At 43.8% G+C, this 12870-nt stretch overlaps 1 protein-coding gene across 1 annotated transcript in view; it reads right to left on the reverse strand.

The window, feature by feature from the left end:
* Window positions 1–3652, reverse strand: part of LOC131695818 (phosphatidylinositide phosphatase SAC2) — a 69015-nt gene extending 65363 nt beyond the window's left edge. The window contains exons 1-5 of the mRNA XM_058984387.1: window positions 3280–3652; window positions 2285–3214; window positions 2038–2230; window positions 229–556; window positions 95–165 (exon numbers count right to left, since the gene is read on the reverse strand). Coding sequence (XP_058840370.1) covers window positions 95–165; window positions 229–556; window positions 2038–2230; window positions 2285–3214; window positions 3280–3376 — 1619 coding nt within the window. The 5' untranslated portion in view covers window positions 3377–3652. The remainder of the gene's footprint in view (window positions 1–94; window positions 166–228; window positions 557–2037; window positions 2231–2284; window positions 3215–3279) is intronic.
* Between the last annotated feature and the right edge of the window lie 9218 nt (window positions 3653–12870).

The raw sequence follows: 12870 nt of genomic DNA on the forward strand, positions 1-12870 counted from the left end.
TCGGCCAAGACCGACAATAATGCCCAACCGTGAGAATGGTGAAAAGATCTACCAACGTTAATCCTCTTTCTGAATATTTGGAAAAACTACCTACCGATTTGCCGAATTCATCCCATCTTTCATTATGCCGCTTATTTTGCGCTCACCGGTTCGCGTATAATCACCCTGTAATTAAATGTTATTTGAAAAACTCTGGTCTTCACGCATCGAGACTGAATCAATTCCCACCTTCAACGCATTTGTACCAGCATACTGTCTACTGATCACATCTCCGTTGTTCGCCCACAATATCATAAAAGGTATCTTCAGTTGGTCTGGTAGCTGCGAATATGGTGGAGCTAGGCCTAGTTTGACCAGTTGTGACTCTAGCACTGCTTTACCAATAGCAGTCTGTACAACGTTGGTCCTGTCCAGACAATCCATGCAGTTTACCCGGAAAACGCTCTTCTGGTTGCAAATGGGTCCATTATGATCCCGCCAATGGAATCCCATTGAGCCTGCTTCCGGCGCTAGTGCTTCAATTAGTGATGACACATTTTCGAATCGCATTCCACGGCTGACGATATGTATAACAAAATATATGAAAGTGTTACATTGAATCAAAACTCTTTTCTAATCCTCATTGCCATTTTGCATAATGGAAATTTGGTATAAGTATAGTTTGGCATACTAGCCATTTGACAATTTTTTAACCATTGCAGTGACCCCTCGCAAACAAATGCCACTAAACCACTCGTTTATACGATTTAGTTAAACATGCGATATCGTCGCTGTTGTGCTATCTTATGACAAACGCCATTTTGGGGTGAACTGAGTTAGATATGCCATGTTACTAAATTTTAAAATCTATATAAAGTTGCGTTTTCAGAATTGTGAAATTCTACTGGGTTACTGAGATATAGCGAAACACGATTGTGACAAGCGCCAGTTTCTCGAGTGATCGAGTTGTGCTATCTTATGACAAAGAAATATCAGACGACATACCCAGTTTGTTGGCTTGCTATAAGCCAAAAAGCTTATAGCAAGCCAATAGATGTCTCTCATGACATAGGTAATTTCTATGCAGATAAACCATAACCATTAGCTAGGCTTTTGTCTCGGGAGCAAAACTTTTCCTACCATAGTTTTTTTCTGGAAATGGTTGGCTTATATTTTCAACATTATTGAACAAATTTCCTATTGAGATTTCCACTAGTTTTGGAAAGTATACCGAAATGTAGTGATGGATTATGCAAGAAGACTATTTGTTTCGTCTAGTCGCCTATCAACACAAACATTGTTTGATATATATTGTGTCTAAATTGTCAATGGAACCATCTTTTATTTATTGTTTTTCCCAAATAAAGGAGGAAAACTGGGAAAACTTTGTGTTCCAATACTATCATTTTGTAACCTGATATTGCTGCTATCGCATGGAAAAGTATAATATCGCACATAGCTATCTATAGCGCATAATTTCACGAATCAGTTATGATTCATTTTTATATGAAATCTTCTGTGCATATTTGTGACACGTCATACATATTTTATCATCAATACACACTTATGACACGTATGCGAGCGACTTTGGTTTACATTTTAAGCAAAAACTGTAAGTGTAGTCAACCGATCTTCACACAAATCGAGAGATTACTTCAGAAAAGATAGAAGCATCGAATGTTTTCTCCGAAAAGCTTGTAGCATTTATAAATTTTAAGATATTCAATCTCAAACTTTAAAAATCGTTTTTCTCGAAAAGTGCTAAATGGCGCTTGTCATAAGATAGCACAACAGCGACGATATGGCAAGCTTGATTTTTGTAATTTCAAGCAATTACTAACAAAGATTTTAGTGACTGAATAACAATTTGAACAGCCATTATGCAACGAGGCTATTGTACCAAATGACTCTTAGCCAAATATCCATCATGCTTAATGGACCTATGTCCAATGGCCTTAAACGAATGCTTTTAGTATACGCTTACAATCTGGTGAAAGCACATTGTAGTTGTGAGGTAAATCATCAATTATTAGGTTTCAATGCATAAACAAAACTTACCAATACTCATGGAAATCAAACGTAACATAGATAAGTTTATCAGAATTATATCTAATAACATGATTTGCGTACGTATCTCCTATGATTTTTTCTTTGCCGGTCTGCTCCACCAAATTAATAATACAAACAGAGTGGTAAATCTTTAATTCTTTCTCAAAATGCTTCTCAAATGCCAAATGAGCATCGTTTTCATCTGTAAAAACAGATTTTCAAGAAAATGCCATGCTTCATAGGGGAGAATACTAACCTCGATCCAATCTGGGTGGTGGTCGGTACTTGTAACCCGGTTGGCTCCAGTAAACTGGAACCGATCCACGCACTTGCGTAAACGAAATTTGATGCTGTCGAAGCGAAAGTACTTGTTCCGTTTCGACATAGTTGGCACAATTTCCTGCATCATCGCAACCACGGCGTTTATATCGAGTACCTGCTCGATATCTTGACCGTCGAGAAACAAGCGCCAGCGTGAAACATTCGTTACCAACAACGCACTGCTCAACCTGCACAAAGCCTTGTATAATAGGTAGCACCCAATCGTCGTCATTAAGTTGTATAATATCGTTTAACATGTTGCGATTCCAGTAGAATCGATCATCTGGTGCTTCCGATCGTCGTTGCAGATTGTTTGTAATATCACAGTTCAAACTATAATAGAAACTATCACTGTCATCGAAAATACGATGCAACTCGTCCATAACGCGTTTCTCTACCCGTACTGGGTCTTTCGCCACCATACCCACAGTCGACTTGACTTGACTTGAAGCAATAGCGGCTGCTTTTTCTGTGGTGTTCTTGATAGTACTTCCTGCACTCTTGACTGCGCCCCACGTTTTGTTAACCAGCGCGGAACTCTCAAACAAACGATTCTTGGGAGATGAGGTATTCGCATTCGATCCTGCCTGCGTTGAGTCCGTAGCAAAACTGGACATTGTTTTAATACTAGCATTAGTGTTGTGCTTCGTACAGTTTAGGAGTATAGTATCGGGGTCATCAGCACCCAATATACATATGCTTTTGATCCTATATACCAAGTCTGGTGCGTATAATACTCCCACAGGCACAACCTCTTTGATTATGATCAAATGCGAATCGAGGACTCCTTGTAGGGAGATCGTTCCAACGATTCCATGGGTTATGCCAATGCACTCGATGTCATCTACAGATGACAGGTCCCAGCCTACATACGAGGGAAGATACATGGTACCCAAAAGTTAAAGCGATGCTAACGTAAAAAAAACTTACCGCATTTCGCTTGAAATTCCGATGTCAAACGGTTCCACCATAGGCTCTTTTCCTTGCGAACAAAAATGTAATAGCTATCGGTTTGGAAGACCTCCATGATGTACTGTAATGCTGCTTTGTACGCGAATATGATCTGTATATATATATATATATCGTATATCTCTTCGCAACAAATCAATAATCATCAAGCTCTTATTTGCTAAAATTCACTTTTCACTGTTCTCGTTTTTAAAGCACAAGATATATTAATTGATTGAGAAGCACATACAACAGTAATACATTTATATGACGACAAATTATAAAACAAATTTGAAATATTCGGGTTCAGAATTAATCATTGATCTGTTTTGATACGATTGAGTGAAAAATGTGAGTAATAGTCACGGAAATGATAAACTACCCAAAACTGAGTTTTTTTCAACTCAATCTTGAACACTCAAATGCGGTGCAGTACATAAAAGGTGAAAACATTTATCTATTCATTTCCTGGATTTCCTGCAACGCTCAATAAGTTACTGCGACATCTACAGATTAATAGCGTAAACAGAATAAAGCGAACTTTTGCACATTTTTCATGTCTACGCAAATATTTAATATTTTAATATTTTTCTGTATTAACACGTTAAACATGATAAATAATGTAACCGGCGAGAATTTGAATGTTAACAAAAATGTTTTTTTTTGTAAACTGAAATTGAAATTTTCAGTTTACAAAAAAAACATTTTTGTTAACATTCAAATTCTCGCCGGTTACATTATTTATCATGTTTAACGTGTATTTACAGAAAAATAATAAAATATAGTAATGTTATTGTAGTTTACCGCTCTTAACTGTTGTTGATCAGTTTTTCTTTGGAATAAACAAATAAGCCAGGATATGTCATTCCAGTCGACCTGTGACACTATTTACACACTCCATTTTTTATTCAAGATTATTTATTTGAGTTTTATTTGATTTTTTACATAGCTTGTTACAAAAATTCTTAAAACTGTGAGTGCTTGCATTCTGCATTGGGTGTGAAAATGAGTATTTTTGACCATCGAATTTTCCTAACCAACTGGGCTTGGGCTTGGGAGCCGAACAGATGCAAATGATGGAAGGGACAAAGGGTTCCAACTAAATCATTGTGCAGAAACATAAAAAACCGGCATTGGTTGTACGAGTACATGGCTAGTATTTTGGTGGTAGGCAAAATGCCGAATAGTGACTTTTTGCCATATCTGATATCGCATATAACTTCCAAACGTGTTAACCAAATTTTCCATCTTTCGTTGTATGCAGGATTGGCGATTTACGGCAAAACTAAAATTAGTCATGCGACACCTATTATTCTGCTCATGAACTGGCAAAGTGATACAGTTTGTATTTTTGCACTCGCAAGTGAGTAGCTTCCAACAAAAACTTTATTTTCTTCTCGGAAAAAGCTGACCATTGCAGAAATATGAATGAAACGAGTAAGAATTTAGTTTTATTTGCAGCTATTCTCAAATTACAGCGATTTGAAACTATTTAAATTTAAATGGGCTCATACATTTCTTCGAAATGTAATTGGGATATTATGGTGGTTGTAAAAATAGTTTCCATAAATAAAGCTGGAAACAGAGACCCAATTAGTACCAATGTTAAACTCCTTCATATTTTGGATTACCTAGGGGATTCTGTTAAGCCTATCAGAGAGAAGGATCGGCTGTGTGTGATGAAAGCTGACACTTTCCAATTAGCCGAATATAATCTTTCCTCGCGTGATCGGGAGAGGTTCAAGAATTTATACCATCTCATTAAGGTTTTGCTTGACTTAGGAGGACCGGGAAATGATGTTGTGGCGGCTACGGTGCTCAAAAAATTACATTTCGCAACCGCACACATGTAGTTCTGCGAATATTATTAGAAACCACTATGTTTTACACCCTTTCACAAAATTTTTACTCATTTTATCAATGTTTACAGAAAATATATGTACTATGACAGAACAGAATGAAATCAGCATCACTTTGCTTCCAGCGCTATCTGTGAGCGGTTTCAACGTACCACATGTAACGCATGTTGGTGTGGGAACACGCGATACGGCGTGAGCATGAGAGACCTTCGTATGCCCTACTCTGAGCCGCGACAGTACTCGTTGTTCCCTCCTATCAGTCCGGTCTGTCCAGCGGTCGGGTGAGCCTCTGATTCGCTGAAGATGTCCGGTGCTGCCACGCCAGTGGCGTTCGAAGGCTTCAGCTGGCCCAAAATATCTGCGGTCGGGACGAGTCGAGTGAGACGTCTGCTAGTGTATCTTCCCCTGGCCGCCAGGCGATCAGCCTTTTCATTACCGTCGATGCTGCAGTGACCGGGGACCCAACAAATTGTGGTGAGTGGGTCATACTCGGCCTCGATGGCCTGGATGAAGGGGTGGCGGGATTTCCCCGACTCGAGGGCGGATATGGCCGCCAGAGAGTCAGACAGTACAACAACGGGTCTATCTTCCGGTTTCTGTACCAAGGCAAGCGCGATGACCGACGCTTCGGCAGAAAACACCGAGCATGGCGCCGGTAGGCGGAAGAAAAGTCCTTCCCCTATTCCGCTCACTCCTATTCCAACCTCATCACCGCTCTTGGAACCATCGGTGAATATCCGCACGTGATTTTTATACTTTGAAGCCATCAGTCGGTTATATTTGGCCCTGGGCTCACTACTGGCAGCGCCGGCCCTCAGCTCTATTGACAAGCTTGTGTCAAGATTGGGTCCGCGGTCGTGCCAGGCCCGGTCACGAACTCGGTGTAGACGGGCGATTGGTGGCAGGTCGGCGTCTGTATATTCGCGATGAATCTCGCTGACCGTTCGTAACAGAAAGCAGTCATCTCCGGCTATCCGCTCCAAAAATCCCAGTACTCTTCTGGCGATGGTGAGTGCAGCCTCCCAACGAAGGGGTAGGATCCCGGCCTCCACGCAGGCCGCTTCAGCAGGCGTGCTGGGGAGCAAGCCAGAAGCAGCGCGGATTGGCCCGTGATATAGAGGGCTGAAAATGTTGATAAAACCTTCCATATTACAGGACGTCAGCTTCACCCCGTAAAATATCTTGCTGTGGATGAGTGCCTGGCTAATATTCAGCGCAGTGCGACGGTTGCAGCAGTTGTGGCGGGAACTGATAGTTTTAATTAGCCGCTTTCGGCTCCGGCACTCGGCTTTGATCCGTCGAAAGTGTGGCAGAAAGGTAAGACGACGGTCTATGGTTATCCCCAGAATCTTCGGTTCTTTGCGGTAGGGGACAGTCACCCCGTCCAGCTGGATCGGCCTCCCTGTTGCGATATGGTTTGTGTTGCAGCAGTGCGTAATCATGCTTTTCGTGGGAGACATGTTAAAGCCGACTGATGCAGCCCATCGGCTCACCGCACTTACGGCGGCTTGAAGTTTGCGGCGGGTACGTATGGTGGTCCTTCCCGTCGCGACCAGCACGATGTCATCAGCGTACACGAACACGTAGATCCCCGCCGGTAGGCTGGCGAATAAGGAGTTCATGGATACCAGGAACAGTGTGACGGCGAGGACTGATCCCTGGGGAACCCCGTTGTCTTCCGAAAAGGTGTCGGATTGGGCACCTCCGATTCCCACCAGAAAAGTGCGATTAGATAGGTAGTCGCTCAAGAAGTGGCCCATGTTTCCAGTGATTCTCCAGTTGGCCAGTTGTTGCAGTACTCCGTGACGCCACACGGTATTATAAGCCTTCGCCACGTCGAGTATGGCGATATCGGCGTGCAGGCCATCAGTTACGGATTGACGCACCACCTCTCCAAAGCTGGCGAGATAGGCACCTGTTCCTGCTCCACGTCGGAACGCAAACTGCCGTTGATCCAGGAGTTTACGCTCCTCCAGTAGGTCCATCAGCCGTCTGTTGACCATTCGCTCCATCGTCTTAGCAAGGCAGGGGAGCAGGATGATTGGGCGGAAGTCATCCGGCGTTCTGTTCCCCTGGCATCGCTTTGGGACAGGAATAACTAGAGCTTCCTTCCATGAGGCGGGCATCGGTTCACCACTCCAAATGCGATTAATGCTGTCTAATATCGCCCGCTTGGCTACCGGCGGGGAATGTTGCAGAAGGGGATAGCCAACATCGTCCAGTCCGGCAGACGTACCGTGTACCGATTCCAATGCCGCACGCAGTTCACTTCCGGTGAAAGGCCGGTTGTACACTTGCCCTGAATCGGGTTCAAAGCGGACGGGGCTACTCTCAGCCCTTTGCTTGATGCGTAGGAACGCAGGTGGGAGAGCGGCGTCTGCAGACAAGGAGGCGAAGTGCCTGCCTAGCTCGTTACCGATAGTCGTGGGATCGAGCGTCGTGCACCTGTTAACGGTATTGGCGTAGCCACTGTGTCGCCGCTTTCCGCTTAGGGCGTTGACTCTCCGCCAGAGCTCTGATGTCGAGGAATCTGGGGAAATACCTTCCAAGAATCTGGTCCAGCTGATGTTTTTCGCCCCTTCTATGGCTTTCCTGGCCTCGTTCCTGGCCTTTCTGAAGTCATCCGCCCGCTGGTTTCGGCGGGGGTCGTCCGCAGTAGTCTTCCTCAGTGCCCGTAATGCAGTTCGACGAGCTCGGATGGCAATCCGGACCTCTGGGCACCACCAGTGCACCGCCTGTTGCAGAGGGTTACCACTTGTCCTGGGAATGCAGGAAACGGCAGCCCGATTTAAGATGCCGGTGAGTTCGTCCGGGGTGTATGACTCCTTCCGATCTATTAGATCGTCAACGGTCTCCTTGTAGCGGGTCCAATCTGCCCGATCGTAAAACCACCGTTTTCGGCGGGTTGTTGAAGGTGGCGTCTGATTGTATACAACCTGGATTGGGAAGTGGTCGCTGTTACATGGTTCGGCAAGGACAGTCCACCCACATGATCCTGCTAGCGCTCCCGAGCAGATAGAGACGTCGATGGCGGATTCCGTCTGCCCGCGGAGAAAAGTCGAACTGCCATCGTTGAGAACCACGGCGTCGTTGTTTTCGACTACTTCGGCGATGTCGTTTCCTCTCCTGTTACATGTACGTGAGCCCCACATGGTGTGGTGCCCGTTCACATCTCCCATGATGATGAATGGCATCTCAACTTGCTCAATGAGCCGCTGAAGTTTGTTGCCCACATTCCGAGTACTGCCGGAGATATACAGGTATATAACAGTGCACTGAACTGGGTATTCGATCCTCCTGGCGACGGCTATCAGTTCGGTATCCAGAGATATCGGTTGGGATGGCACATCGACCCGAATGGCCAGACCTACTGTCTGGTAGAGGTTCTCTCCACTGGCGGCGTTCCACGAATACTGGTGTTCGAACCATGATGATGGGTTCGTCTGATCCCGGATGTGCGTCTCCTGCAGCGCCAAGCAGATGGGTTGCGTCTGTGCAATGATCCTTTGCAGGTCACCCAGGCACCCTCGCAGACCATTTGCGTTCCACTGGATGGCCAGTGTTGTTGCTTTTATCGTCGTAGCAGAAGAGTGGAGGAACCCATAACCTCCGACGGCGTTGTCGTGAATGTCTGTGGAAGATATACGAGCAGCAGATGGTTCCGGACTTAGTGTACCATACGACGAGCTTACCCGGGGAGAGGCCGGGTCTTCCGCACCAGCAGCCGCCGGGGGGGAGGGGCATCGCTAAAAGGCGGAACGTCCCCGGTCAGGGCCGGCACGCTCGTTTTGACGCTGGTCAGATTTAAGCTACATCTCCAGTATTGTTATCCCATACGACTAGTGAACCTAAATGTGATGAGATTAGATTGAATATTTTTCTACGAAAGTTATCTTTGACTAACCTGGCTTTCCAGTCACGAGAAGGGACGGCGTCAGCATCACAAGCGATGAACATGCATGACTAACGGTCATAGTGTTGAGTGGCTGAATCTGAAATCTATCCCAGACCCGTATTCGTTCGACCAGTCCGAGCGATATTGCTTAACTCGGGGAACAGGCAAGTGCGACGATTGAGTCGTCATGGGCTTCAATTTTGTACATACAGGCACCTATAAATAACCAATCAATTTAATTGTGTAGATTTAGGCCATACCGTAAATTTGGCTGACATACCCCGTATCAAGTCCCATACACATAGCACACCATCCTGGCAACCAGATGCGCACATCTCGGCCTGTCACTGGTCTATGAAAATACATGTGATAGGACCGCAATGGCCGTTTAGGGTGAACTGCAATAGGTGGCTATCGAGCCGGAACACTTTAACAGTGTGGCCCTGACTGCCGGTCATGACTGTACCGCCCGCCACTTCCAAACATGTCACCGGTGACCCTGCTGGTGAAACTCCAGGATACATCGAAGCTCCTCCTCGGATGCGTGATGTTGAGCTGACAACGCTGTGGACGGATTTGAGCCGGCGGATTACTCAAATAAACTAATGCTTCTTGCCGAAACGGTGCGTACGTGGGCTAAAAAAGAATAAGAATTAAGTCACTTGATGACATACTCATTACAGACTGAAAATTAAATGAGTTAGAATATACCTACAGTATTTTAAAATAACAAGTGCGTGTACGTTTTCAGTCTCAGAAAATCGATTCGTCCACTCAGCGTGCGACTATCACTTTGTCACCGGCGAGCTTTATGTTAGTTACCCCATTGTTGTGTGTTTTCGGCTTCCTGTATATCCTGCAATGAAACGTCCGTCAATAGTTGTAATAAAAAACAAATGACTCCAAACAATTTACCTTAAAGTTACCAGTCGTTCCCTCCCAGAACTCCAACCGCCCATCTGCACACCCAATCTCTATGAGATTATCAAAAAAGTTCAGATATCAGATCGGCGAAGTCTGGTAACATTTCTTCCGCGCTGAACTTCCTCCTCCAGGTGGCTGAGATCAATCGCCAGCGCTCATCTACTCCCGGGGTGGGATGCAGCGATGCCACATGTTTTTTAAATGTCTGTAGAAGAATAACTAAAATGTCTGTAAAAGTCTGTAGATGGTTGTGTAAATCCTAGTTACACTAAAGTTTTACTTTAAAATTTGATTGAAAGTAGAATTCTATTGTGAAGGAATCACTCGTATTCGAAAACAGTTATTCTAGTGCAATTTTACTAAACATTATTACCCTTTTAAAAGTCTGTAGATCTCTGGCTACGTCTGTAGGAAACATGAAAAGTCTGTAAAATACAGACATGTCTGTAAATCTGGCATCGCTGGTGGGATGAAGCCGTATGATTGGACTTACTCTCCACTGCAGCTACATCATAGCCCTTGGTCGAATTATTCCACAAAAACCGAATTCGCAGATCCGCACGAATGCCTTTTGGGCATACACGATTATCATTTGTGAAATGTATCTCATACTGGACGGTAAAATGAAACCATTCTGGGTTAATATTTTCCTGCATCTCATTCTGATGATTGTGCCTGGTGAAGTTAAACCTAGAGTTAAACTGTAGTTTTTTCTTCTGTTTGAAAGCAAAACTAGGGTGACCATACGTCCTGGTTTCCCAGGACATGTCCTGGTTTTGCATTGACTGTCCTGGTGTCCTGGGAAGTCGAGGAAAATGCCTAATTTGTCCTGGTTTTCCTCCTGTAAGCCTAATATATCTATTCAGTCTTCGATTTTCACTATGCTCTAGATCGCAGTAACGACCGACCGCAACCATAACTGCAACGTATACTCATCCTCAATCGGAATGCGACAAACAAACTTAATATAGTCGAATCTCCCAATTGTACCTTCCGATGTTTTTTTAATCTCCCAATGGTTACCAGCGCTTCTTCTCGGCTTAAATCGTCATTCAATTCCCTTTGGTACCTCTGAAAAGACACATCGGCATTTTGGTGCTTCTGCTTCTACTTGAGTTCTCTTGCTAGTGGCTTTTTTTCGTCTTACTGGAAATCTATTCCATAAAAAGAAAAATAGCACCTAATCAGTCGTTCTGCTTGTCAACAGTGCAGTGAATCAAACGAACGTTTCTACCTAAAGTCTGCTGTCTATATGTACCGTGCTAGTACTGTAAACAAGCAAAGCAATCGAATAATAAATTTCGTCCAAAGCCAGTGTGAACAATAAAGCACCGTTACTTTCATCGATGCGATATCGATAATTCATTTCAAGATGTTTGAAACTCAACAGCAAATTTGCAAATGCAGTTTAGACTAACGGAAGTCGTCGTTATACAAGCTCACCACACTCGTTACTGATAACATTTAAAACTTTGGCTATAACGGAAAGTTACGCAATGTAAGACAACATGCAATACGTCGTTGAGTATGATAATGTTAGGACCAAGATACCCGTTTATATTGACAAAGATAAGATTGATATGCGTCTGCACAATCTACACCTGGGTATTATTAATAAATTTATTACAACCGTCATGTCGGAATACGTAACGGTGGAATCCTTTAAGTTTAAAACCCGGAGAAAATTTAGGTATTTCCAACGGTTTTTTTCGTGAGAATGCGAGTGACCTATTCCTTTATATCTGAACTTTCAATTTAAAGCAAAACGCGTGACCAAATCTCAAATTACGCTGTGCACGTATGAAGGACAGACCCCTGCGTGCCCTACGTTGTTACACAAGAAGACACACTACGAGAAACCATGTACACAAACCTCTAACGAAGCAATATCAACTGCAAGCATACCCAGCCCTTCATCAACACCAACTAAATCACAAACCACCGGAGTTGCAGCTCAGGCACCAACGAATACTGGAACAACAGAACGTACGAACGAACGCACAGCGTGAACGATCATTGTGATGTGCCTACTACTTCCCAAACAACTGCCAGCACCACCGATAATAAAGTAATCGCGATCGTGACCAGTAGGCCCCACAAGCAACTCAAACCAGGTAATCGTGAAAGCCCATACAACATTAACAGCGAGAATAGCATGAACGATAAACCTAGAGAAAGCAGACTAAGTGATCCACAAGCAACAAGAGGCAATGAAATAAATAGATTTTCAACAAGAAATAAGATCTTTAGGCAAAGTAACAAATCGCGTATACAATATCCAATGGATATACAATAAAATTCGATTTATTTATTTTTATTTACACATTGATAATATTAAAAGTTCTACGGCGCAGGTAATGCATTAAGGAGTGTCGAATAAAATGCGTGTGAAATATCTAATGGACGATTAACATGCCTTCACGCCTGGACGCTGAACAGCGACGAATCGCCGAGTGTAGCATCCTACCTCAGTCAAAAAAATACGGGCGAACAACATAGCAGGGAGTATGTAATGTCGCTCAAATACGTGCTGCGAAATTTCAAAATCAGTTACTTATTTCTGCTTGTATTTAACGAAACCAAAATTCAGAATCACCGCCTCCCTCATTCATTAACTTCCCAACTGACTGAAACTTCATGCAGAATGGAACGCTTGAGTACAGAGGAAATATAAATTACTTCACCAACTAAAGCATTTATTTGTTTTTATGTGGAAAGTTTGAAGGCAGAAGCTGGCATCTTCTACATATTCGAGCGTACGTGAACTTCATAATCTATATCTGGTGCACTTTTGCTCAATAATCCCTCTCATAGGTAGAATGGAACCTGAATGCGCTGTGTCGGGAGAACGAATGAAGGGGGAAACGAACCAAACATTTCTTTCATCGCGACGTG

This window comes from Topomyia yanbarensis, chromosome 1 (assembly GCF_030247195.1).
Source record: "Topomyia yanbarensis strain Yona2022 chromosome 1, ASM3024719v1, whole genome shotgun sequence".
NCBI lineage: Eukaryota > Metazoa > Arthropoda > Insecta > Diptera > Culicidae > Topomyia > Topomyia yanbarensis.